A 27,824-nucleotide genomic window follows, 5' to 3' on the forward strand; every position below is an offset into this window, starting at 1 on the left:
GGGTGTATAGAAAGGTACCTGGAGGCCAATGATAATGCGGAGGTGCAGGTAGGGATGGTCTGGGAGGTGCTGAAGGCGGTGATCAGGGGTGTGTTGATCTCCATTAGGGCCCACAGAGAGGGGAAGGAGAGGAGGGAGAGGGAGAGGCTAGTGGGGGAGATGGTAAGGGTGGATAGGAGGTATTCAGAGGTCCCCGAGGAGGGACTACTCAAGGAGCGATGGAGCCTCCAGGCCGAGTTCGACCTGTTGACCACCAGGAAGGCGGAGGTGCAGTGGAGGAAGGCGCAAGGGACGGTGTACGAGTACGGAGAGAAGGCTAGCTGGATGCTGGCACACCAGCTTCGGAAGCGGGTGGCAGCGAGGGAGATAGGGGGAGTTAGGGATGGAGGGGGGAGCACGGTGCGAAGTGCGGTGGGTATTAATGGGGTCTTCAGGGACTTTTACGAGGGACTGTATTGGTCTGAGCCCCCATCAGAGGAGGGGGGGATGGGTCGCTTTCTGGACCGGCTGAGGTTCCCGAGGGTAGAGGAGGGGCAGGTGGCGGGGCTGGGGGCGCCAGTTGGGTTGGAGGAACTGGTCAAGGGACTGGGGAGTATGCAGGCAGGGAAGGCACCGGGGCCAGATGGGTTCCCGGTGGAATTCTATAGGAAGTAAGTGGACCTGTTGGGCCCGCTGCTGGTAACGACTTTCAACGAGGCAAGGGAGGGGAGGGTCCTGCCCCCGATGATGTCTAGGGCGCTGATTTCTCTCATTCTGAAGCGGGACAAGGACCCTGTACAGTGCGGATCGTATCGACCGATTTCACTCCTTAATGTGGATGCGAAACTGCTAGCAAAGGTATTGGCCATGAGGATTGAGGACTGTGTTCCGGGAGTCATACACAAGGATCAGACAGGTTTTGTGCAAGGGAGGCAGTTGAATACCAATGTACGTAGGCTCCTGAATGTAATTATGATGCCGGCGAAGGAGGGGAGGCAGAGATAGTGGCGGCTATGGATGCGGAGAGGGCCTTTGATAGGGTGGAATGGAGATACCTGTGGGAGGTGTTGAGGAGGTTTGGGTTCGGGGAGGGGTTCGTCAGCTGGGTGAGGTTGCTGTATGAGGCCCCGGTGGCGAGTGTGGCCACGAACAGGAGGAGGTCGGAATATTTCCGGCTATACCGAAGGACGAGGCAGGGGTGTCCTCTATCCCCCCTGCTCTTTGCGCTGGTGATTGAGCCCCTGGCCATGGCATTGAGGGAGTCTAGGAACTGGAGGGGTTGGGGGGGGGGGGGGGGGGGGGGGGGGCGGGGGGGGGGGGGGGGGGGGAGGAACACCGGGTATCGTTGTATGCGGACGATCTGCTATTGTATGTGGCAGACCCGGTGGGGGGAATGCCGGAGGTGATGCGGATCCTTAGGGAGTTTGGGGATTTCTCCGGGTATAAGCTCAACATGGGGAAGAGCGAGCTGTTCATGGTGCACCCGGGAGACCAGGAAAGGGGGATTGGTGAGCTTCTGCTAAAAAGGGCAGAAAGAAGTTTTAGATACCTGGGGGTTCAGGTGGCTAGGAGCTAGTGGGCCCTACATAAGCTCAACTTAACGAGGCTGGTGGAGCAAATGGAGATGTTCAAAAGGTGGGATATGCTGCCGCTCCCACTGGCGAGTAGGGTGCAGTCGGTTAAAATGACGGTACTCCCGAAGTTTTTGTTTTTGTTTCAGTGCCTCCCCATCCTGATCACTAAGGCCTTCTTTAAGCGGGTTAACAGAAGTATTATGGGGTTTGAATGGGCGAAGAAGACCAAGGGTGAGAAGGGTGTTCTTGGAGCGGAGCAGGGACAGGGGGGGTTAGCGTTGCCAAACTTATGTCGGTACTATTGGGCTGCCAACGTGGCGATGATATGTAAGTGGGTAATGGAGGGGGAGGGGGCGGCGTGGAAGAGGCTGGAGATGGCGTCCTGTGTGGGCACGAGCCTGGGGGCGCTGGTGACGGCACCGCTGCCCTTCCTCCGATGAGGTACACCACGAGCCCAGTGATAGTGGCGACCCTCAAAATCTGGGGGCAATGGAGACGCCTCAGGGGGGAAGTGGGGGCTTTGGTGTGGTCCCCGATACGGGAGAACCATCGGTTTGTCCCGGGGAAATGGATGAGGGGTTCTTTTTTTTCTAATAAATGTTTTATTAAAGTTTTTCCAATCAGCGTTTTTACATAACAAAAATAGAATTACAGATGATAATTTAAAAAAATAACACTAAGCATAGCCCAAAGCTTACAATAAAACTAATTCCAAAACAGAATTAAAATTTTCTTTTTTTTTTAAACAGAACAAGGTGGGTTTTGTCTCCATGCCCAACTCACATTATATCAACAGTCCCCCCCCCCTCCCCCAGGATTCTGCTGCTGACACTTACTGCTCCCCTAGAAAGTCAAGGAAAGGTTGCCACGGCCAGGAGTACCCCATCAAGGACCCTCTCAAGGCGAACCTTATTCGCTCCAGGCTGAGGAACCCCGCCATATCGCTAACCCAGGTCTCCACGCTCGGGGGTTGCGAGTCCCTCCACATTAACAAAATCCGTCTCTGGGCTACCAGGGAGGCAAAGGCCAGTACCTCGGCCTCTTTTGCTTCTTGCACTCCCGGATCCTCCGGATGGGGGGTTCTTGAGTTGGCACAGGGCAGGTATTAGGAGGATGGGGGACCTGTTCATAGACGGGAAGTTTGCGAGCCTTGGGGAGTGGGGGAGAAATTCGGGCTCCCCCCTGGAAATGCATTCAGATATATGCAGGTAAGGGCGTTCGTTAGGCGACAGGTGGTGGGGTTTCCGCTGCTGCTGGCGCGCAGGGTCCAGGACAGGGTGTTTTCGGGGATGTGGGTTGGAGAGGGTAGGATCTCAGCAACTTATCAGGTGATGCAGGAGGAGGAGGAGGCCTCAGCAGAGGAGTTGAAAGGTAAGTGGGAGGAGAAGCTGGGGGAGGAGATCGACGAGGGTATGTGGCAGCCGTTCCTAGACTTCCTCCCCTTGCTCTTCCTCCCCTTGCGCGAGGCTCAACCTGATACAATTTAAGGTGCTGCACCTTAAAGCCAGTTTTTTGGGAGTGAGGACAGATGTGCGAGGTGTTCGGGGAGCCCAGCAAACCACACCCACATGTTCTGGGCATGTCCAGCGTTGGAGGGGTTCTGGAGGGGCGTAGCGAGGACGGCGTCAAGGGTAGTGAATTCCAGGGTTAGGCCTAGCTGGGGGCTCGCAATATTTGGGGTGCCGGACGAGCCGGGAGTGCAGGAGGTGAAAGAGGCCGGTATTCTGGCCTTTGCGTCCCTGGTAGCCCGGCGAAGGATTCTGCTTCAGTGGAAGGATGCGAGGCCCCCAAGCGTCGAATCCTGGATTAACGACATGGCAGGTTTATTAAATTGGAGAAGGTGAAATTTGCCTTAAGGGGATCTGTGCAAGGGTTCTTCAGGCGGTGGCAGCCGTTCCTAGACTTTCTGGTGGAGCGTTAGGAGATGGTCAGCAGCAGCAACCCGGAGGGGGTGGGGGGGGGGGGTAACTTAGTGTCTGATGGGGGATGCACTATTGTTTACTGTTTCACATTTATTTGTTTATTTATGCACTTTTGTTCTTGTTGTTTTATTGTTTGTGTAAAGGGGGGGTGTTCTATTTTTCTGTTGTGACAATCTGTGAAAAATTCTGAATAAAAATTATTTTAAATTAAATAGAGTTTGCACAGTCTACAGAGCTATAACTATTAATAAAGTAAGATTGAGTCTGTTAAATAGTAATCTATAATCTAATGATGTCCTCGTGTTACTTCTCTCCAGTCTAAACTAGTCCTTGAGCTGTGATCAATCCTTCTCCTCCGCTAACATTACCCAAGATTCCCTGAGGTCTGATATTTATACTGGGAACTGGTGGTGCCCTCCAGAATTTGAATTGCACTGAGATGTAATAATTAACCCCACACTGGCATACCTAGATACATATCATTACAGGCCCCACCCCCTGTCCATCCTAGCCCTCTAACCCCCCCCCCCCCTGTCCATCCTAGCCCTCTAACCCCCCCCCCCCCACTCCCCCATTCTCCTCGTCGGACAAGGCCTGGTGTTCATCCTCATTCTCCAGCATTTCTCCAGCATTTCTCCCTTCTGCTGCACGATGTTGTGGAAGACGCAGCAGGCCGCCACGATGCGGGCGACTGTCTCAGCTTCATACTGGAGGACCCCGCAAAAGCTGTCCAGGCACCTGAACTGTATCTTCAGGAAGCCAAAACACCGCGCGATCACGCGCCTGGTAGCTGTATGGGCGTCATAGTGGGTCTCTGCGTCGGTCGGTGGACTCCAGATCGGTGTCATCAGCCATGACCGCAGTGGATAGCCCCCCTCACCAAGGGGCCAAACCCCCAGTCAGGGGGATGTCTTGAACATGTCAGGAATTGTCGAGCGTGCCAGGATGAAAGCATCTTGCACATTGCCTGGGTTTCGGACGCAGATGTGTATGATGGGCAACTAATGGTCACATACCAGCTGCACGTTCATCAAATGGAACCCCCTTCAGAGCGGTCTGTCATCTGCATGTGCTCGTAGAGGTACATGCATCCTGTCGATCACCCCCCGGACCCAGGCATGTTGACAAAGGCGGCAAACACCACTACCCGGGCATCCTGGTGGGCTCGGCCCTCATTGAAGTGGATGTATTGAGCCGCTTGGAGATATAGGGCTTCCATCTCGGTGCGGATGAATCTGTGCACTGAAGTCTGTGAGATCCTGGACAGGTCCCCACTCGGCACCTGGAAGAGCCCATCGCATAAAAGTTCAGGGCGAAAATCACCTTTACGGCCACCGGATGCGGATGTCCTCCCTCATACCCCTGTGGTGCCAGGTGTGCCATCATCTGGCAGGTATGTCTCTGCTCAGCCGGAGTCTTCAATGGCATGCCAGGTCAGGCAGGTCCTCAAATGGCGGGCGCTGTCGATCCACACAAGGCCTCATGTGGCACCTCTTCTTCATCGGCCTGTTGGGCGGTTGGCTCTCCATCCTGGGTGATTGCCACCTGTTCCTCTGTGGCACACTCGGCTGCTGCAGCTTTCTCCTCTTCGAGCAGCTCCAGCTCGTACAGCCACAGGGCGGGAAGGCCGCCATTGCTAGTTGAATTCTAATATCCAATGTCTGCAGGGGGGGAATGGCTGACATGTTAGCATGGTGCATATCCCCGTGCCCAACCAGATCCGGTGGGTTACACTCTGGTGCCAGTTGGCACTGGGGGCTCTGCCTCTGAATGTTACCCCCACCCCCCCTATCCCAACACCCCGACCCTGTAGATGCCCAGCACCATGGGGGCCTTTGGTCCTCCGCCCATCCCTGATGTCAGGGCTACCATCGGCAGGCACTGCCCTTGCCAGCGATCCGCTCTGCGGCCCCTGCCTCACGCCCTCATAGGGGCTACTGGGGGGTGTTACCCTCTGTGGGCCGCTGGTGGGTGGTGGACAAGTGGTGGGAGGGGTTATGGCGGAGGGTGGGGAATGGGGTTGGGGGCACCCAAATGGCTGATGTCACTTTGCAGAACCAGGAGCCAAGTTGGGTGGTCAGTGGGATGCACAGCAAGATGGCTGTCTTGCAGGCCGCGCTAATGGTGGTCTGTGACTGGACACTGTCCCAGTCCCATGGGGGAGTCGCCCCGGCCTCTCGACCCGTTCCCCCATCACTCCCCCGGCCCTGGCAGGGCTCCCCCCCACCCCAGCCAACGCAGCCAGTGACCGACCCGGCAGACCACAGTCGGCTCCTCTTTATGTCCTACCTCCTCTCTCTCCCTCATCAGCCACAACTCCGGTTTCATGATTTTTAAAAGCACAAGGGAACAATGCCATCAGGAACTCGGCCCATCGGAGGAGGTGAATCACAGAGGCCACAGAGAATACCTGGTCAGGCCCGTGAATAACATGCAAATGGTGATTGCTGTATGTGCGTACCAGAACACATTGGCGCCGTTATTGAGGTGACGGTGAATTGCACTTTGGCGTCAAATTGGTGCCCGCCTTGATTTTGGCATCGGAACCGATTCTCCACCCTATGCGTTTCGTAATTGGAATGTCTCTTAACCCATTACTTAACAGTCTCCCCTTCCTTGGAGAAAAAAAAGGTGAAAACAAAATTACAAGAAACTCAAAAGCACACACACAATTTCTTCTTTTTAAAAAAAAACTGGGCGGGGGGAGAAAAATAAAACAGTCACAGCAACAGGCGCCCTTCATTAACAATATCCCAAAGTTTCTATGAACTAGCCCTTTTTGTAAAACAGTCTGATAATTGATAGCTCCTGTCGACCCATTTAATTTTTGCTATTTCCCCTCTGTCCAACATCTGCTTCAAACTTGCGATGTCTATCTTTAACCTTTTTTCATTGCCACTTTTTGTAGAGTGTACATTTTCTCACAGGTATTTATCGTCAATGTGACATTCAATAGGTATATTACCCAAATCCCCTAATTTCTGTCAATATCTGAGATATATAAAAGGCCATTTCCACCGCATCTACAAGGCTTAACGTCTCAGCAGTCAAAGTGCTTTTGACCACTCTCCTTATTTTCTTTGTTTCCCACACAAGAGGGCAACATTTACCATTGTTCCCCAAAAGGAAAATTAAAAAACCTCCTGCGCTTGAAACCCCACACATAAATTTGCATAGGACGCATCACTATAAACTATGAGTTTCAAGTGCCTTCGGTCACCTAAAACCGGGAATCCCAAAACACACTCCTGCATTTTTATTTTGACCAATGCTTTATTTGCTCTTATTATGACTTCCACTTTGGGATCATTCATTTTTGTACTCAACTCTAAGACATCAAAACTCACGTTCGGTCTAGTCTGTCTACCTAACCAATTCAGTTGCCTAATTAAATATTGCAGTTGCTTTTTCCATCTTTGAAACCATTGCATCTTTTTGTGACATCCGACCACAACTAATTGCTATTGGGCTGATGCTTTCCAAATAAGATTGCTGATGTAAAGTTGCCCCTAACTTGGTCTGTCCGATTTCCAGTCCAATATATTTAAATGCACCGGAAGCCTGACTTCCAACCCTGAATTCTTTCCTCAAACCAGCGATTACAATAGTTTCGAAATCACTAGTCCCACCCCACAAAAAATCACGACATGCATCATAAAGATGCCAGAAAGATTTCCTTTATAGTGCCAGTAAAACATTGCCGGATCTGCTTTCAACTGGCAACAGCCAAACTTTACCAAAACTGACCTTACCGAAAAGTACTAGACTCTAGACCATCATTCAATCCAAAAACACATTTGTTCAACTTCCAGACTACCCCTTCTGTGTTAGCTGCCTCTTTAGGAGGATGGAGAAAAATGTCTCTCTGGACAGCGTCCAGTCACTGACCACCATTACCGCGGCCTGCAAGACAGCCATCTTGCTGTGCATCCCACTGACCACCCAACTTAGCTCCTGATTCTGCAAAGTGACATCAGCCATTTGGGTGCCCCTAACCCCATACCCCACCCTCCGCCATAACCCCCCCCCCCCCACCTGGCCACCACCCACCAGCAGCCCACAGAGGGTAACACCCCCCAATAGCCCCTATGGGGGCATGAGGCGGGGGCCGCAGAGCGGATCGCAGTATCTATAGATTTGCATTCCCATGCCTTTGTGGCTAATAGAGCCAAGAAGATCAATCTATCCTTAAATCCTGATCTAAGTTTTCTTCAAATCCCCTTGCCACAAGCCTGGCCTTTGCCTTACAAGTTCCATCCGGAAGAACCTTTTCCGTGCAAATCCAACCGTGGGATAGAACTCTTTGTCCCCGATCCGATACTTCCGTGTATACCCCAAATTCACTCCAACTATGCAGTTCTTGCTGTTTGGCATCTTGGCAACTTTGATAACTTTTTAATCTAATTTATTGGAAGCCACCAAAATCTCACGTGCATGTGGGCTTCTACTCCTATTAGTATTCGTAGTCTTACTCATGTTCCGAGATCTTGATAAACTACATCCACTCGCCCCGACTTTTGTACCAACTTTTGGCAGTTGTACTTTCGGAAAAATGGCATGTTCTAATTCATAAGAAGTGTTGCGTTCCTCTACAGAAACCCAGTCTATATCAGTTAACTGGTCCTCATAGTTCTGTAACACATGCATACCAGATGACTCTGGTTCCTCGTCATGTCTGTCTGCTCTGTCTAAATTTGAAAATTTGTAATCTGTACCCATTGTCCTTCATGAATGTACCCTAACAGATTGCCATGTTGCAAAATAATTGTTTTGACATCTATGCCTATGATCTTCCCTGGGTCTTTCCATTCATTAAAATTGTCTCTCTTATAGTATACTATGACTCCTTGCTGAAAAATGGTATCTAATGGCCGTACATTATGTCTTAAAGCTCTGCGAATTCCTTCAGAGACTTCTGCTTCCAAAAAAGCTTTTCTACTGCTATGTAATGCATTTAAATGCTCAGCAAATGCAGAGCTAATTGTAGTCCCTTCCCAAGCTGGAGGCTGGTCAACTAAAATGGATGGAATTGTAGGATTTTTACCAAACACTAATTGATAGGGACTATAGCCCCCAACCATCTGCATGTACCGCCCATGCTAAAGCTGAATTTAGCTTGCAGCTTGGTCTATCTGCCAAAATTTTCCAGAGCATGTCATCTATTACTGCATGGTTTCTTTCACACACCCCATTACTAAATGGGCTTTCCACATTTGTATTCATAACTGTGATATTCGCGTTTTCACACATATCCCTAAACATATCATTATCAAATTTTCCCCCATTGTCCGTAAGAAATTTTGCGGTGAGCCCATTCCTGTCCCTATCCATTTTTCCACGATTTGATCCAGAATTTTCTTTACTTCGTACAATCATTGATTGACTAAATCGGATTGCTAAATCTACAAAATAAATATATTATTGGCTTTATCCCAGATCTTAAGGTCCATGGCCACAATGTCGTTAAAATCCCTGGTCAATGGTAGGGTTACTATCGGTCGTGCTGGTGTCCTTCTGTACTTCCTACAAACTTCACAGCGATCACTAACCTGTTCTATCAGTTTAGTATAGTCTTCATCCCTTACCCCTGCATCCTTTAATAAATTTTTCAGCCTCCGAGGTGACGGATGCGCAAATTGCCTCTGCAGTTTTAATACAAGCTTTTTATCATCTAAAGTCCCATTTTCAACTGCCATTAACACATCCTTAACAACTGTACTTGAAATATTATTTGTCAATAATGGAATACAATAGTGTCCTGACTGTGTAAATTGTAAGTCCACCATCTTTCCAAAAACTGTTGCCGTATCCTCTTCCATATCCAGCTTCATGTGTGCTTTCTTCATCGACGGTCTCCTCAGAAGCAAAGGCACAACATCCGTGCTAATGAAATGGTTCACTCAGGCAATATTGCAAGGGATCACCACTCTTTTCTGCGACTTCAGACTATTATCATCCCCAAACCTGAAACTTGTGGAACTTTCAAATTCCTTAACCTAGTTATGATTTTCAGCATTCAAGGAATCCAGGTAACATTTTAACCAGTCAATTCCACATACAGTAGATGTGCAGCCACTGTTCAATACAGCACAATTGAAGGTTTCTGCAACCAACACCCTCATTACCAGCGTAAACCTGCTTGTTAATAGGACAATGCCTTCTTTCTGGTCACTATCTTTTTCCTCTTCTGACTGTTCCGTGTCTGGTCACTATCTTTTTCCTCTTCTGTGTCATGTGTCGCTTCAAACACTATTATAACGTGTTAGACAGTTGAAAGCATAATGGTATTGAGAGTCACATTGAAAGCATCGATTCATCATACCCCGGGCATTTCTGGGGTTCACCTTCCTATTGTAGGTTCTAACTGGGTTTCGGTCTTTATAATTTCTGGGTCCCGATCTCCTTCTATAGTCTTGGAACCTGTTTGTAGCCGTGCGATTTCGCCATCCTGTTAGTAGTGCATCTTCCATATTCTGCTTTATTGCAGACTGACCTACTTGGATCATCAGAGCCATCGGAATCGAATGTTTCCCCAGAAACCTTTTTAAAGCTTCTGCCATCTGATCGAATAAGGTATCCTTATTCGCAAACTGAACTCCTGTCAAAACCAGGAGCCTATCCATGTTGTTCACTCTAGCACAGTCAAGTAATATAAAGGCCAGCATAGACTGTGGAAATTCCAGGTTGTGTTTCTGCAGCCTTTTATATAGTCTGCCAAATTCCATTATATAGTCTTCCATGGAGAATTCCTCTATTTTCCGGAATCTATCAAAATCCGACCATGCTTCATACGCACTTAACAAGTCATCCTTTTTATAAACCTTATCCATATAATGAAATAGAGTCTCCAGACCTTCCCAGCCATCTTTATCCCATGCTCAGCCATATATCTTTTTTGTTTTTTCTTCTCACCCACTCCTGGAAAAGTTGCATCTTTCAACCCTTCACATTTGCACTGCAACCATCCTCTGCTACCATTTGTTAGGCGTTTAGCCGCTGTTGTATAAAGAGTCAAAGGTTCTTCTCCTTTTCACAAACACCTTTATTTCACTTTAACAGACTCTGCACAAAATTCTATCTTCACATCACCTGACACGAAGGGCACCTGAAGCCTCTTTACATGTGTCAATTATTGGATACTTAACATAAATGAGACAACTAATTGGAATGTCTCTTAACCCATTATTTAACAATTGGTGGTATTGCTTTGTCTTCTTTCAACAAACCCTTTCAACAAATGGCTTGTGGTCTGTAATTATAGTGAATTTCCATCCGTACAAGTACTGGTGAAATTTCTTCAGCGCGAAGATCACAGCCAGACCTTCCTTTTCGATTTGGCCGTACTTTGGTTCTGCGTCCTAGAAGCAAACGCTATAGGTCGTCCTGTCCATTTTGCCCTCTGTGTGCTAAAACTGCGCCAACGCCATATGGAGACGTGTTGCACGTGAGCACCAACTCTTTCCTGGGGTAGTAGTGTGCCAAGACGTTCTCGGAGGGAAGCTGTTCTTTTATCTTCTTGAAATCCCTGTCTTGGCGGGGACCATTCCCAAGCTTGCCCCATTTTTAGTAAATGGTGTAGGGTGTCCAAGATGGAAGCTCTGTTCTGTATGAACATTCCATAATATATCACCCAGTCCTAAAAAAGACCTCAACTCCTGGATTGTGATGAGGGCCAGGGCATCATTAATCGCCCTCACCCGATCTTCCAACGAGTGTAGCCCTGATTTGTCAACCCTGTACCCCAGATAGGTTACTTGAGGTGCTAGGAAAACACATTGCTCCCTCTTTTGGCACACGTCTGCTGCTGAAAACCTCCTTAGGACTTCCAGGTTATGCAGATGTTCTGCCTTTGTTTTTCCTGTAATGAGGACGTCGTCCAGGTAAATGGCGACTTATGGTAGCCCTTGCAGTATATTCTCCATTAAGGGCAGCATGGTGGCGAAGTGGGCTAGCCCTGCAGCCTCACGGCGCCGAGGTCCCAGATTCGATCCCGGCTCTGGGTCACTGTCTGTGTTGAGTTTGCACATTCTCCCCGTGTTTGTGTGGGTTTCGCCCCCACAACCCAAAGATGTGCAGGTTAGGTGGATTGGCCATGCTAAATTGCCCATTAATTGGAAAAGATTAATTGGGTACACTAAATTTATTTTAAAAAACATATATTCTCCATTGTCCTCTGGAATATCGCGCAAGCTGACGATACCCCGAGGGGTAATCTTGCATACTGAAAAAGGCCCTTCAGGGTGTTTAGCGTTGAGAATTTTTGGGACTCTTCGTCCAGCTTCAGCTGTAGATATACGTGGCTCATCTCCAGCTTTGAGAATAGGAGTCCTCCAGCCAGCTTTGCATATAAATCCTCAATCTGGGGAATTGGGTATTTGTCCAGTTGTGAGTAGCCATTAATCGTTTGTTTGAAATCTCCACAAAGGCGGACCGAGGTGTCCGGCTTAAGGATAGGCACCACATGTGCGGCCCACTCTGCAAACTGGACCGGTTTTATTATTCTCTCACGCTCCGAATTGTTTTATTTCCATATCGACTTTCTGCCTTAATGCAAAGGGTACTGGTCGGGCCTTGTAGAATTTTGGGACTGCCTCTGGATCTAGATGCAATGTTGCCTTTGCTCCCTTTATTGTTCCGAGCACTTCTCGGAAAACCTCTGGGTATTTGCACAGGAATTCACTCAGGCGACCATTTTCCAGCTGGAAAATGTTTACCCAATCCAGCTGGATCTCCTTTAGCCAGTTTCATCCCAATAAGCTTGGCCCCACACCTTTCACTACCATTAAAGGCAGCCCAACCAGTTGCTCTCCATAAGCCAGTTACATGCGTTGTGCCCAACACTTCTCAGTGGTTCCCTTGTGTATGCCCTCAGTTTTGCCGAGGTCCTGGTTAGGAATAAGGGTTGGAGTGCAGTACGAATTTTATTGAATACTGTTTCCCCTATCACTGATATGGCTGCTCCAGTGTCGACTTCCATCAGTGTGGGACATCCATTCAACCTTATGGATAATTTAATGGGTTTTGATTTCACCATCGTTACACAATTTAGTTGTTCCTCGTCGGAGGTAGGTGGGGCTTCTAGGGTATACATTCTCCTGTACCCCGGCCTATGTGACCTTCTCCGGGATGATGGTTTTGGGCTTCTATTTCTTCTTTCTGGCAACAACTACAATATTTTGCCGGGCGAAAGGCTGCAGGGGCTGCCGTCTGTTTGGACCAAATTTTCCCTTGCTTGGGAGGGCTTCTGCGAGTGGGCCTGGTTAACTTAGTATCCAAGTCATTCCTGAGGGTGGCTATGCGGTTGCCTATCCCCGAGCGGTAGTCCCTTAACTCAGTTGTATTGGTATGGGCATTTACCTCCATCGGAGTACCCTGTAACTCATGCGCTCCGCTTGCCACTTTTTCTAAGGACAAAGCCAGCTGCAATGCTTGTTTGCAATCCAGCTTGGCCTCTGCTAACAGATGTTTCTGTATTGCTAAATTATTTATTCCACATACCAAACAGCCTCCGAGCATCTCATTTAGATTCAGGCCAAATTCGCAAGCCTCTGCTAATCACCATAATCTTGTTAAAAAGTTTGTAACTGATTCCCCAGTGTCTTGGAATGATGAGTAAAACCGGTACCTTCGCAGGATCAAAGGTGGCTTAGGATCATAGTACTCTTTTACTAAGTCCGTCAATTCCTGGAAAGTTTTTGTGTCCAGTGCCTCTGGAAATGTGAGACTGTGCATAATGGCAAAGGCTGCTGGCCCACACACGTGCAGCAGAATGACCCGTTGCTTTTCATCCGGAATTATATCATTTGCTCTAAAGAAGTCCATCATCCGCTCTACATATTGGGCACAGTCTTCCACTGCAGGGTCAGAAGAGTCCAACTTTCCGAATAAAGGCATTTTGCCTGTCAGTGGCTTACCCTCAATATGCGGCAGCTGCTGACGAGCAGGTTTCTTCGGGTCGTTCCGTTTTCCTCGTCGCCACTGTCATAAGTCCACGGAGGCAGAAGTCCCGTTACCAGAATTCCTTTTATTTACAAACCCAACAGCTGAACAACCATGACCATACCGCCTGCTGTCTACACCGGGAGTGCAGAGGATCTGACACTCCCTGTTATATACACAGAAAGGGGTTCCCTGATTGGGCCACTAATCAAGGAACTTGTATTCTAATTGGCCAATTTCAAAAGCCTGGCCTAAGTCATTACACTAACCAACTAATATAACAGCTGGGTGTCATTCTATTGGGTATGCCTGAAATCCATTTCTTGCTTCTGGCCAGCTGGCAATTCCGGCAATGGGAGGAGACTTGCTACAGAAAAAGAATGATACCCAATTATTGTAATGGTCTGCACCTCATGCTCAAATGTCTTTGCAAGATTGGGCTCATCTGAAACTCTGCCCTTGTTACAATTGGAGCTTAAGGCCCAGAATTTCACTCCCGGGTAAGGGGTGCAGAGAGCGGTGAATGCCTCGCTCTACAAGCCTGAACTTTAAAAATGGCTGCCCTCACTCTGGGAGGCAGGCTGGATTAGAGGTTTGGCCGTAATCCCTGGAAAGTGCATTGAGGTTGCCAGGTGCAGAGGTGAGCTGAATTGAATGCTTGGCTCTGTACTTTATTTAATTAAATTTTTAAAAATTAAAGCAAAAAACAGCTTTGCAGCCCTCAACCCTCCAACATTCCACATGCCCCATCCATGCCAATTTATGTCACCTTATTCCCCCACTCACCCACATGGCCTCTCTTGCATGCCCCTACCCACTCCCATGACTCTTATGGCCTTTATAGCCCCTATGCCAACTTAGTGCCTACTCATGCCAACCCATGCCCTCCACCCTTTGCCTTACATGCAAACTCACCCAGAATCCTTTGACAGTTCTTTGACAGCTTCAACAGTTCCAATGAGAGTGCATAAAAAGTGCATAAAATCATGTTTTCTATTTACAATCACCTCTTCCAAAGGTTGTCCCAGGACCATATCCAAAGGGGCACCTTACCTCTCCCTGGTTATCCAAATTAATTCACCAAGTTCAGACCAGCTCTTACTTAGTCTAATCTGCACACTCTGGATTTCAGATTCTTGGCCTCCCAAAATCTCACTTCAGTGGAGGCAGTTTAGTATTACACACTGTGCATGTGCAAACCCCGGCCTGATTCCTGCACCGCTCTCACCAAAATAGTAAGTGCCTTGAATGAGAGAAAGACCAAGAATTACCAGGCTCATTTCCCCATTCTAACTATGATTTTATCTACCCTCTCCACCGTGGTCAAAATCTGGGCCTAAGTTTGAAAAATGTTTAAGGGACGATTTTGTACGTTAAACTTGAATACTGCCCTTTTTGAACTCCTGCTTAACCTTAACCGTCATTGGTGAGAACCAAGTATTCAATCATGTTAACATTTCATATATTTTATTATCAGCTATGTTTGATGAGTGGAGAGATCATTCAAATGTCACAACAGATGAGCCTAATTTTTGAAGCAATGGATCTTTCCCAAGCCTCAGTAAGAGCCCTTTTATTTTGTTCTGCATGATTGTAGTGATTAATTGTTTTTATTCAAAATAAAATGCAGCTATTAAGTTAGTCAAATATTTTAGGAAAACTGAATGGTATTGCTTCGTTTCTTAAGCAGATTTTAAAACATTTATATTATTAGCCTGCTACAGTCAGTCGTTGTGGTATGATCTATCTGGAGCCAGCTCAGCTGGGCTGGAAGCCTATTGTAACATCCTGGCTTAAACGTCTTACAAATGTATCACATCATAAAGATATGCTCACTATGTTGGAGAATCTCTTTGACTGGCTGGTGCCTCCTACACTTCACGTCCTTCGCAAGCAGTGCAAGGTAAGCAAAAGCTGGCTATTCATTAAAATTGCAAAATACAACTGAATGTAAATTGTCATGAAGCATATATTTAAAATTACTAAACTTAAAAGGAAAACTTCTTATGATCTGTCCGGTAGGAACAAGGAGCAAAGTGAATTCCAAACCTGAAAATGGACCAGTTTCAGTTGATTTTAATCAATTTAATCCTTCATAAAGGGGGAAAAAATATTGCTCCACAATGGCATTTTGTTTCTCTTGCCCTTTCCCCAGATAGTGTCTTATATCTCGATTAGAGACACAGCAATGAAAGACATTTGATTTTGTGCTTTAATGGTTCAAAAGGAAAATAGCCTGTCAGTCATGTGACAATGGAAAGGAGGTGAATAGTGTGAAGGGTGGGCAATCTTTTAGGCTGGAGGACCACATCTGTGTGTGGAAATTTTATGGCGTGGGGGGGGGGGGGGGGGGGGGGGTGCGGAACAACCAAAAACGCTCAAGAAACAATTATAAGAAAAGTAAATTTTGGTACAATAAATATGAGATATTTATCATGATAATCATACCCTTGTAATATACATGCATCATAAATAATGACAAAACCAAATGCACCTTCTTTTTCATGCCCTCTTAATGTAACCTGAACAATGGAGTCGGTCACACACTTTCCAATCTATCAAAGTTCAGTGCCACTCTTTATCCCTCTCCACAGATTCTGATGACCTGCTGAATATTTCCAGCATTTTCTACTTTTATTTCAGGTTTCCAGCATCTGCAGTATCTTCTTTATGTCTGCCAATATAAATGCTGATTTTCTGTGATCTGCAATTTAGGATAAAGTAGCCTGCTCGATCAACACCAACCACCACCTTAAACATTCGCTTCCTCCACCAGTTGCACAGTGGCAACAGTGCAAACCATATGCAAGAGGCACTGCTGCAATTGACCTTCTTTGACAGCACCTTCTAAACCCATAACCTCTACCACCTAGAACATTGTTTACTGCATGGGAACATCACCACCTGCAAATGCTGGTATAAGACACAGGGGATGGTTTTCCCATGCAATGCATTTTGCAGGTAGATGAAGCCTAAAGCAGGCACAAGCCTCCTAAAAGTATGCAAGTACAGTTTTGATCAATTTTAATTGTGGCCTGATCACGGAAGCTGACATTGGTTTTTTGGTAGAACCAGCTGTTCTGGTAAGGCTGGATCTCTTCTAGGGCCAAAATGAGCTCCTTTGTGCCCTGAAAAGTAATGGCCTCCCGTACTCAACTGCTACCTTTCCTCTAAGCCCAGGGTCACTTGATGATCACAGCCACTCTGCATCCTCCGGGCAGGAATTGAACAGGCACTATTTAAATGAGCCCCAAGCGATGACATTCATTATTACATCCTGCTGGGCAGGAAATTATGTCACCAGAATATTCTCCTACCACAGTCCTGCTCCATGTTAAAATCTGTTCCATTAAGTCAGGTAGACACATTGCATTGTAAGATTTAGTACCCCAAAATAAGTTGTTTTATTCGTTCCTGGGATGTGTGTGTCGCAGGTTGTGCTAGCATTTATTATCCATCCCTAATTGCCCTTGATTGAGGGGGCAGTTAAGAGACAACAACATTGCTGTGGATCACATGTAGGCCAGACCAGGTAAGGACTGCAGATTTCCTTCCCGAAAGGACATTAGTGAACCAGGTGGATTTTTACGATAGTCGACAATGGTTTCATGGTCATCATTAGACTTTTAATTCCAGATTTTTATTTCATTCAAATTTCACCATCTGCAGTGGCAGGATTTGAACCTGGGGACCCAGAGCATTACTCTGGCTCTCTGGTTAACTAGTCCAATGACAATACCACTACACCACCTCCCCTGAAAAGTTAAGAATTTCTAATAAAAATACTAAAATAGATTTTAAGAAAATAGATTTTTAGGTGATTTTTAATTGACAGATGAGCAGTAAGGTATAATTAAATTATTTGTCATTATCAAGTAAGTATTGTAATGGATATTACTGATATAATTTCTATGTCAAATACCCAGGAACTTGTCCCAACATCTGACAGCAATACTGTGGTTTCACTGACTCATCTTTTTGACATGCTTCTCAGTGACCAACTGACAGAAGACTCTGATTCCAAGAACGTTCGTGTCTGGATAATGGTAAGAAATACTATTCTTAGTATTATTTTATTTAATAGAATCCCTACAATACAGAAGGAGGCCATTTGGCCCACTGAGTCTGCACCGACCTAATCCTTATCCCCGTAATCTAACCTGCTCATCCCTGGACATGATGGGCAATTTATCATGGCCAATCCACCTAACCTGCACATCTTTGGACTGTGGGAGGGAATGCGAGCACCCAGAGGAAACCCATGCAGAGACAGGGAGAACATCCAAACTCCACACAGACAGTCACCCAAGGCCAGAATTGAACCCAGGTTCTTGCCGCTGTGATAACCACTGTGCCACCGCGCCACCCTATTTTCTATTTCATGAGATGAAAACTGGTGATTTTTCTGAAATCCTGTTTTCAGTTCTAAGTATCTGAGTGGCCTACTACAGGTCTCCACAATTCCATTCCAAAGGAGGCAAATGGATGCTATGCATAAATGACATGAGGTTATTCCACTCCTAATCTCATAGCAGCTATCTTTATTATGAATCTAGCTGTTACGCAGGTTTTATATTAAATCATAAATATTGGAACTGATGGATGAAACAGAATACATTGTAATTCCTCTTGGTAGCTGAATGTTGTGGCCTTATGCCTTGATATGAGGGTCATAACACTTCCCACCCCCCAAGGTCCTGAACGGTCTCACCCGTGACAGATTGATGAGCAGAACCTCTGGTCTGTTTTGCCCTGGGCTGGCCCTCGGGCGTGGACTGTGCGGGACCCTTGACATGTAGCATACGGAGGACAATTATTTTCTAGCTGAATGTCAGAGTGACGCTGCCACAGTTAGACCCATCGCTGCGCCCAGGCCCTTGGCCGAAGCAGACGGTTGCGTCGCCACCTCTGAGTCAGAAACCAAAGTTGCTGCATCTAGCATTTCAGTGTCATGGGGGTCCGGAAACTATGGAGGCAACAAGGGCGGTGGTGACTGCAACAACCGTGCCAGGGCATCTGAACAAGGGTCAGCTAGTTCCGGAGTAGGGTTAGAGCTGATCCACATGCCTATTTGATTCCAGGCCCTGTGCCTGTATCATGTAGGCGACTGGTCCCGTCAGTTTAACTATGACACCCAGGATCCACATGGCATCGTCGCTGAAGTTCCGTATGCGAACTGTGATGCCGGGTGAAAATCATCGAAGGGGCTTGCGCCTTCATACATACCTGAGCCTCACTTTACTGGATATTGCGGGGGGAAGACCTGCAGCAGAGAGGAGTGTTCCGAATTGGAGTCCAGGCTCAGGTATGTACAAAGGCACCATCCCACGAGCAGTTCCGAAGGCGCCACCCCTGTGGTGGTGTACGGTGTCGTTCTGTAGCAAAAGAGAAAAGGGGCCAGATGCTTTTCGATAGAGCCCGTCGTCTGCTTCCGCATCCGTCATTTAAACATTTGGACTGCTCGCTCAGCCAAACCATTCAACGCCAGGTGGTATGGTGAGGATGTGGCGAATCCCGTTGGTTCACAAAAAGGCCACAGATTCTGTGCTAATAAACACCATCCCATCCTCGTTGCCAGTGTTGGATCCAGACAGAGTGGAAGCGATGATGGAGGCAAAACAAAAAGTTTTAATCACACAATACAATGTACAAACCCCACTCTCCGAAGGGTTCTCCCACCCTGACCTCATCCAGGTCGGTATTTACACCCATCAGGCCTCCTTTGTTAAGGGGAAGTCCCACCCCCTTAACAGGGAAGTTTGTATTCCAAGGAGGTCACAGTGACCCGAATAGTCTACACCTGGTGAGCTCAGTGAGGGTTATAACAAGAAGAATAAGAGGTGATCTATTTGGAAAATTGAAGGGGCTTGACAATGAGAGGTTGTTTTCCCTGACTGGGGATCCTAGAGCATGGGGGCTCAGTCCTCAGGATAAAGGGTGGATCATTTAGAACTGATATGAAGAGAAATTCTTTCACTCAAGGGGTTGTGAATCTTTGCAATGCACCATCCGGAGTGTTGTGGATGCTCCGTTATTGAATACACTTAAGACTGAGGCAGACAGATTTCTGGTCTCTTGGGGGAACCAAGGGCTATAGGGAACTGACGGGAAAGTGGAAGATCAGTCATAGTCATATTGAACGATGAAGCAGGTTTGATGGACAGTTTGGTCTACACCGACTCCTATTTCTTATATTCTTTTACCTATCTGACACTCATCCTTGCTTCTCAAAAATTAAATCTAACTTTTTCTTGTTTTCAGGCTGCCTTTTGCTTTGCCTTGATTTGGTCAATTGGTGCATCCTGTGACATAGAGGGTCGAAAGATATTTGATGCATTCATGCGTGAATTTATGTCCATAAAATCTACATTTCCACCACCAGCTTCTGTGGCAAAATGGGAGTGTCCCTTTGAGGAAAAAGGGCTTGTCTATGACTACATGTATGAGGTATGACTTATTCTAATCCCTGAACAAACAGCTTTGAAAATGCAAAACAAATCAGGTAATATAAAGCTCCCTACATAGTTGTTACATAAGTAATAGGCACTGGTGAATAAGTAATGATTTTAATAAGTTTTTTTGTCAGTCTTCTCTCCTTCACCTTGCTTCTCATAAAGGTGTTGATGGATGCTAGTCATCCACTGGTACTTCACTCAAGTATTAAAAATAGTGTCAGCAGGCTGTTTGGATTCAAGAATGTCAAGAGTGGAACCAGATCTAGTCGTCATGTGATGTTTCTTGCACACTTATTAAATATGGATCAGGAGAAAAAATTACAATTGATTTCTTCCCTTAACCCAGGGACATTAATTGCTCAGTGGGAATATTTGGAATAAACAAATCCAAATTTTCCTTTAGTAAGGTATGAATGTAGGTTTTCTTGTAAGTGGTATTATTAAACATTGTGATTTTATTCTCTGTATACATTCTTTCAGTCGAGGATTTTATCAAGCAAACTATGTTATCATCTAAGTCAAAAGGTAAAAAATAGAGTTCCTGGAGTAGCCTGTCTGTAGTGCAGTTTGTGTAGTCAGAAGCTGATATGAATGCAAACTGCAACAGCGATTGAACTTTGCAGTTCTTGAATTTGAGGCTTCTGCTCCCATATGTCAGGTCATTTCCAGGATTTCTGTGGAATTCCACCCATTCCGTCCTTGGACACTTTCAGGGAACGTAGTGCATTAAAAAGACTTCCAAAATTTTACTGTGGAAAGATAATTGATTCCAGAGGGTGGCGAAGGTATGCAACTGAAAACCGTTGTTGGCTTCTTTAAGAATTCATGGCAGGATTCTCTGGGAATTGGCGGGGCCAATCCTCCACACCTTCAGGGGCTAGGATGGCGCCGGAGTGGTTTGCACCCCTCCAGCCGGCGTGGAAGGCCTTTGGCGCCGTGCCAGCCTGGGCCGAAGGGACTCCGCCGGCGGCGTGGGTCCGCGCATGCGCGGGAGAGTCAGCGTCTGCTGACGTCATCCCCGCTCATGCGCAGAGGGGTTCACCTTCGCGCCGGCCATTGCGGAGGGCTACACGGCCGGTGTGTAGGAATAGAGTGCCCCCAGGGCACAGGCCCGCCCGCGGATTGATGGGCCCCGACCACGGGTCAGGCCACCGTGGGGGCACCTCCCGGGGCCAGTTCGCCCCGCGCCCCCCCCCCCCCCCCCCCTCCAGGACCCCGGAGGCCGGCCACGGAGCTGGGTCCTGCCGGTAGGAACATACCTTGATTTACGCCGGTGGGACCCGGCAAAAACAGGTGGGAACTCAGCCCATCGCGGGCTGGAGAATTTGGGTGGCCCCAGGCCCCATGTGAGTCGCGCCAGTCCCCGCCATTCTCCGAGACGGGTGGCGCGATTCACGCCTCAGCGACTTTTGGGGGGGGGGGGTGGGAGAATTCGGAGGCCGGCGGGGGCGGGATTCACGCTGACCCCCGGTGATTCTCCGACCCGGTGGGGGGTCGGAGAATCCCGCCCCCTCTGACTTCGGAGCATCATGACACCATGACATCTCCGTGATGTTCTGACCGGTTGCTCAGGGTAGGTGTACTGAACCAATTCCATTCATGCAATTATCCTCATCCCTGCGATTTGGCCATCCAAGATAAAAAGGATCTAAGAGCCTACAGTTCTAAATATTTGCAGTAAATATATTTTTGGAACATTACGGGATACTTGTCATTGTAAATAGGGGTGTTGAATAAAAAACAAGCAAATCATGCGAAACCTTTACAAATAACCTAAAAGACTCACATGGAGTAATGTGTACAGTTCTGGGATCCATACTTTTAAGAGAGTTGTCAAAACCTTGGAGAGGTAACAGACGGCATTTAACCAGGACCATACGAGGAATGTGACTGCGTACAGAGATTGGAGAAGCTGAATTGCTCTCTTTAGAAAAAACATTTTTAAGGGGAGAACTAATAGAGGCTTCAAAATAATGAAGGAGTTTGATAGAGTAACAGGGAGATACTGTTTCTTCTGGCAAGTGGGACAGTAACCAGAAGTCATGGTTGGAGGACAACATATCCCTAAAAATAAGTATGTTTTGAGGAGGTGAACAAAACTAAGAGAAACTGTTGAAAAAGTAACATCAAATTAATTTAATAGACAGGAAGTAATATTAATTTGTACTATGAATTGCTTTCTATTGAATCTGCAACACCTATATCAGTTTAAAGGCAGAGGCCGTTGGGTCCATTGGAATGAAACAATAAAGACTATTTCTCTGGGTGATAAGAACACCAAAGTCCAAGACATCATAGTTCCTACAATGGACACAGTCAGATACACCTACCTGTTGGACCTCTGTGTTACAAATGGAAAGTAAGGAAGATACTGCTTATTAGAAAATGTTTTTTTAATTTGCACTGGTTGTCTTTTGCATTGTATAGTGAAACAGTTATATAGATAATCAAATTTAAAAACTGTGCCTCGTGAGGCTTCTGTTATATTGAGGGGGATTTTATGGAGCCTGCAAGAGTGGGAACCACAGCATGTGGGGTGACTGAGTTAGGTGGGAGCTGGTATTCGATTTCCAGATGGTCTGTTGAAATGCCAAGATTTAGTCAGTGCTGTGTTTGTGGCATGTCAGGTCTCATGCTGGCATATGGTGAGTTCCCACTTGTAATATGCATGCCATGAATACTCATTCATGTAAATGTTTTTATAATTACATCCGACATTCAAAGTAATGTCAGTAGTTCACAAGAACGACATGATATTCACTTCACATTCATTTAGAAGTTACGTGCATCAGTCAGCTTTACGCAGTTGATAAAAAGGTCATTGGTTTTCTTTGCTGACCTTTGCAGCACAAGGAAGGGAGCAGGAGAATGATAACTTGCATGGAGGCTCAGGACCAGCAAATGTGAATCAAGGGTAAGGGGGGGGGGAGGTGTGTGTGTGTGTGTGTGTATACGCGTGCTGGCCTGGGGTCAGAGGCATTAATTTGTGGAAGAGGGAAAGTTCTGGGTATAATTACGGGTTTGGTGGTTGGGACAAGTGACAATAAGCAATTATTATTATTAAGCATGAAGGTGACAGTAGAAGGATGGAAGGAAACAGGTCCTATTGTAAACCCTATCATTACCATTTTTGCAATTCTCCAGAACCACATGTGGTGCCAGGATTGGTGCTTGAATTGGGAGGAGCCCAGTATGTTGTGGGTGATGGTTTGGCTGTGGACAATCAAAGAGTTGGAACCCTCACTGCTCATCAGTTCTATGGGTGAGCCATGGACATGTATTTGCCTTCTTCACATATTTCAATTGCTGGAATACCTGTTGATCTACTTAGAGGGAGGTGATGGTATTGTGGTAGTGTCCAAAGGCCCTGGCTAATGCTCTGGAGATACTGGTTCAAATCCCACCACAACAGCTGGTGGAATTTCAATTCAATTAATGAATCTGGAATGAAAGCTAGTCTTACTAATAATGACCATGAAACCATTGTTGATTGTCATTAAAACCTATTTAGTTTACTAATACCCTTTAGGGAAGGAATGTACCATCCTTACATGGTCTGACCTACATGTGACTCCAGACCTACAGCAATGGAGTTGGCTCTTAATTGCCCTCTGAAATGACTGAAAGCTACTCAGTTGCATCAATGAAACATGACCCTGCAAAGCCCACATCACTAACATCTGGGTGTTGTGCCAAAATTGGGAGAACTATCTCGAGTTGAGCAACAGCCTGATGTAATTATGCTCTCGGAATCATACCTTACAAATAATGTCCCAGACACCACCATTACAATCTCTGGGTATATCCTGTCCCACCGGCTGGACAGACCGGGGAGAGGTAGCTGCACAGTAGTATACAGTCAAAAGGGAATTGTCATGGAAGTCCTCAACGTCGACTCTGGACCCCATGAAGTCTTGTATGTGCGTGCAATAGGGAGAGAAAATGTGTGTATGTGTGTGGTACAGAGAGGAAGATTGTAGGTTAGGGAGAGAGCATAAAGAGGGGGTTGAGAGAACATAGGGATGGAGAGGTTAAGAGAGTGTGCAGGCAGGACAGAATGTGTCCATAAGTCTGGCTCACTCCCAGTGTCAGTGTTCTCACTCACCCTCACCCACACACACAATCATGCACTCTCTTCAAAGTGGGTGAGGGTGACTGAGTGAGCACCTTGAGACTAGGAGTGAGCCGGAAACAGACACTCTCATGCTATTACACTCAAATACACATCTTTATTTATTACTCTTTTTGCTCAGCAAGTTGTTTATTTTCATACTTTAAAAAAAAAATCATATTTAATGTTGTGCCAAACATTATCTTTACGAAATTTGCTCTTCAGCTCATTGAGTGAGAAAATGTTTGGTCAAAATCCTGGAACGCACTCCCTAAGGCAGCTCTTCACCATCATCTTGAGAGCAATAAGGGATTGACAATAAATGCGGGCCTAGTCAGCGACGCCCACATCCCTCGAATGAATTTTTAAAATTTGCCACTAATGAAAGACTTAATAGCTGATAAATTAGTTTTTAGCAAGAACTTTGCTTCAAATTTTGTAATAGATTTCATCCTCAGTGCTATAACAGATTGCCTGTCCATTATAGCAACTGCCTAATTTTCATTCCATTGGAATCAATGAAATGAAAATCAGGTGGATTCTATGAAGCCAAATAAACTGTTTCACCTAGGGGTGAAGACAAAAATCTATCCATTTATTTTTAAAGTTGAATTCTATCATCGAGAGTTATTGTAATCTTCATTATTTTATTGGCACTTCTGATTTCACCAGGATGTGTAGCCATATAAAATGTGCATAATAAAATTTTCTGCTTCATTCAATTTACTTTGCATTTATATGCATAATTTATATAAAGTAATACGCATTTAAGCAAGTTATTTATTCCATTATGTTTTTTTGTATTCCTTACAGAATGTACATAGTTTGAAACCTAACTATCATATTTTATAATTTTAAACAATTTGTAAAACTATTATTTTTTAATTCACACAGACCACTTCTGTTTGTGGGCCAGACTGGCACTGGGAAGTCACTCTATGTTCAAGATAAACTAATGAACAATTTAGATAAGGAGCGTTACGTACCTTTTTTCATCAACTTTTCTGCACGAACTGGTGCTAATCAGATTCAGGTACTTCATCATGTTTTAAAGTCTCTGGACAAGGTGGGGAAAGGAGGATTAACAGGAACTTTGCTCCTTCTCAATTTTGAACAACCCTTGCCTGCATGAATTGCTAACATCTTGGTTGAGACCTGTAACTTACTATTAATTGAGAAAATTATGCCATAAGATTTCACTCGTTAAGCAAAACCATTTGCTGTACAAAAGTTAAACAAATCAAACACGACTAACTTAACACTGAGCCGTCACTTGCAAGCTCCATAAGACCATAAGACATAGGAGCAGAATTATGCCACTCGACCCATCGAGTCTGCTCCGCCATTCAATCATGGCTGATATTTTTCTCAACCCCATTGTCTTGCCTTCTCCCCATAACCTCTGATCCCCTTATTAATCAAGAACCTATCTATCTCTGTCTTTAAGACACTCAGTGATTTGGCCTCCACAGCCTTCTTTGGCAAAGAGTTCCACAGATTCACCACCCTCTGGCTGAAGAAATTCCTCCTCATCTCAGTTTTAAAGGATCATCCCTTTAGACTGAGATTGTGTCCTCTGATTCTATTTTTTCCTACAAGTTGGAACATACTCTCCACGTCCACTCTACCCAGGCCTCGCCGTATCCTGTAAGTTTCAATAAGATCCCCCCTCATCCTTCTAAACTCCGAGTACAGTGTATCTAGGGGTTACTCCTAAGATGTGTTGGGCTTCCGTCCTGGAAGTTCCCAGGTAAGGATCGCACTGTAATTGCCCAGGAAGTGCAGACATCCAATGGGAAATTGTCCTGTACTGGAAACCATCGAAAATGCAATTTAAATTGCAAACTACAGATTGTTCCAATGTAACACATTGATTGTGTTACATCAATAGTTACCCAGAAAAGTTGAGAAGAATTTGTTATGGGCGAGGTGTTTTCAGAACCCCAAAATGTATCATGGAGTTCAACCAACCTCTCCCTTTAATGTATTTGTTGCTTTTCCTAGCACACGGCTTGTTCCCTAGGTGTAGGATTACAATTATGGACACGTGGGTTTTTAAACACAAAACAATGTTTATTCCATGAACTCAACTTAACATCTTAAATAAACATTGGATCTCTTAACACCCCTTACTTCAAAGATAACTCAGAAAATATTGCAACAGTAAATAATTCCTCAAAATGTTCCTTCAAACTTCCAAGAGACTTAACACCTTTAAACAGAATCACATCAGGTTAAAGGCTTTACTATTATGAGTTTAAATCACCCAAATGATCCAGAGATAGTCTTTCATGGCAGAGATCACAGCAAATCCAGCTCATTGCAAAACACAGACACTCCCCAAGCTCTTTTGCTCCAAACTGCAGCTCTCTGGAAACACACAGACACACACAAACTCTTTTTCAAACCAAAACTTCAAAAATGGCTGAACTGCTCAGCTCCACCCACTCTCTGACATCACTGTTTTCTTAACGGTACATTGCTTAAACACCCATGTCTTAAAGGTACTCTCACATGACAAATTAAAACCATTTCTATCTTCTGTGTCCCATCCTGGGTTCAGCTAATGCCATAAGAATGTGGGCATGGCTTACTTACCTGCGATTGAACTGCCCTTGACTGGTCCACAGCTCCTGGCAGACTCTCTCTCTGCCTCTGATCCCAGAGGCTTACAAACCTCAACTCAACCCTTCTGTGAGAAATCACACAGAGTAAACCCAAAACAAAAAGGTACCTCTTGGCATAGTCTATTTCCATAGGAACCTAGCATATCTGAAATGTTCTAGACTGAAATTCAAACTAATTATCTTTACCTTCAAAATATTCCTTTGGTTCTGTAACCCACATGAATAGTTACACATCTTAACAAGAGCTCAGAGAGGGGGCACACATTGTTTTCCCACTCCCTATTCTGACCTTATTAAATAACCACAGGCCAGCCTTTGATTTCACTTATTTTAGGTTTGTTCACCAAGTTCTCAACCAGGGCCGGGATTCTACGTTGGTCCGCCCTGCTGTTGCTGCTAGTGGGAGATTCTGACGCTCAGACAGATCTCCCATTCACTGCAGCGAGACCGGAGAATCCCACTGCCGTGAATGGATGGCGAATCCCACCCCAGGTGTTCCCAAACTAAAATTTATACTTAACATATGAATTTTAAAAATCAGATATTCGCAACAGTATGTTGCGATTTTAAAAAATGGCCTTGACTGTGACCTTCACAATTGAACATTTCACTGGTTACTGTCCAGATATTACTGTCCAGGGGAATAATATTGGAAAAACTTAAAGAGAAAAATGTCCTTCACATTGAACTATAAAAATGTTTTTCTATGTACTTTAATATCTAACTTAACGTAATTAGGATAGTTAACCCTAGTTTCAGAACAAAGTTTAAAATGTTTTGGTTTCTTATGTTTTAAATCTCATCCTCATCCGTTTAATGAACAGCTGATGCAGCATATTAGCATTCAAGCTTGCTGTGCACTGCAGCATTGCGTTCCAGTATTTGACTTGTGATGTGCCACACAGCAAATTCAAGCCTGTGCTTTCAGGGAGGTTTTAAGTGCAGGTCAGAGGATTCCCTATATAAAAATCAGGGGTTTAATCATTCTGATGCTTCTGTACGCTCACTTAATTACTCACTGAGTTTGCACATAATTGACCATTAAATCTACGATAGAAAGTTAGGGCTGGTGATTAGAGTGTAAGTACCTTTAAAATAATTGTTAATTGATCTGTGCTCCACCCCCCCCCCCCCCCCCCACGCCCGTATAGCCAGCGCAAACAGCAGCGGGGAGAGGGGGCATCCCTGTCTCGTCCCCCAGTGCAGTCTAAAATGAG

The 27,824-nt window shown here is 45.8% G+C and overlaps 1 protein-coding gene across 1 annotated transcript in view; it reads left to right on the plus strand.

The window, feature by feature from the left end:
- The window catches only part of dnah12 (dynein, axonemal, heavy chain 12), a 475,562-nt gene that overhangs the window by 217,824 nt on the left and 229,914 nt on the right, over positions 1–27,824 (plus strand). The window contains exons 33-38 of the mRNA XM_072472436.1: positions 14,892–14,975; positions 15,129–15,317; positions 17,341–17,460; positions 19,676–19,861; positions 22,077–22,228; positions 24,875–25,013. Coding sequence (XP_072328537.1) covers positions 14,892–14,975; positions 15,129–15,317; positions 17,341–17,460; positions 19,676–19,861; positions 22,077–22,228; positions 24,875–25,013 — 870 coding nt within the window. The remainder of the gene's footprint in view (positions 1–14,891; positions 14,976–15,128; positions 15,318–17,340; positions 17,461–19,675; positions 19,862–22,076; positions 22,229–24,874; positions 25,014–27,824) is intronic.

The sequence above is a fragment of the Scyliorhinus torazame genome, chromosome 13 (genome assembly GCF_047496885.1).
Source record: "Scyliorhinus torazame isolate Kashiwa2021f chromosome 13, sScyTor2.1, whole genome shotgun sequence".
NCBI lineage: Eukaryota > Metazoa > Chordata > Chondrichthyes > Carcharhiniformes > Scyliorhinidae > Scyliorhinus > Scyliorhinus torazame.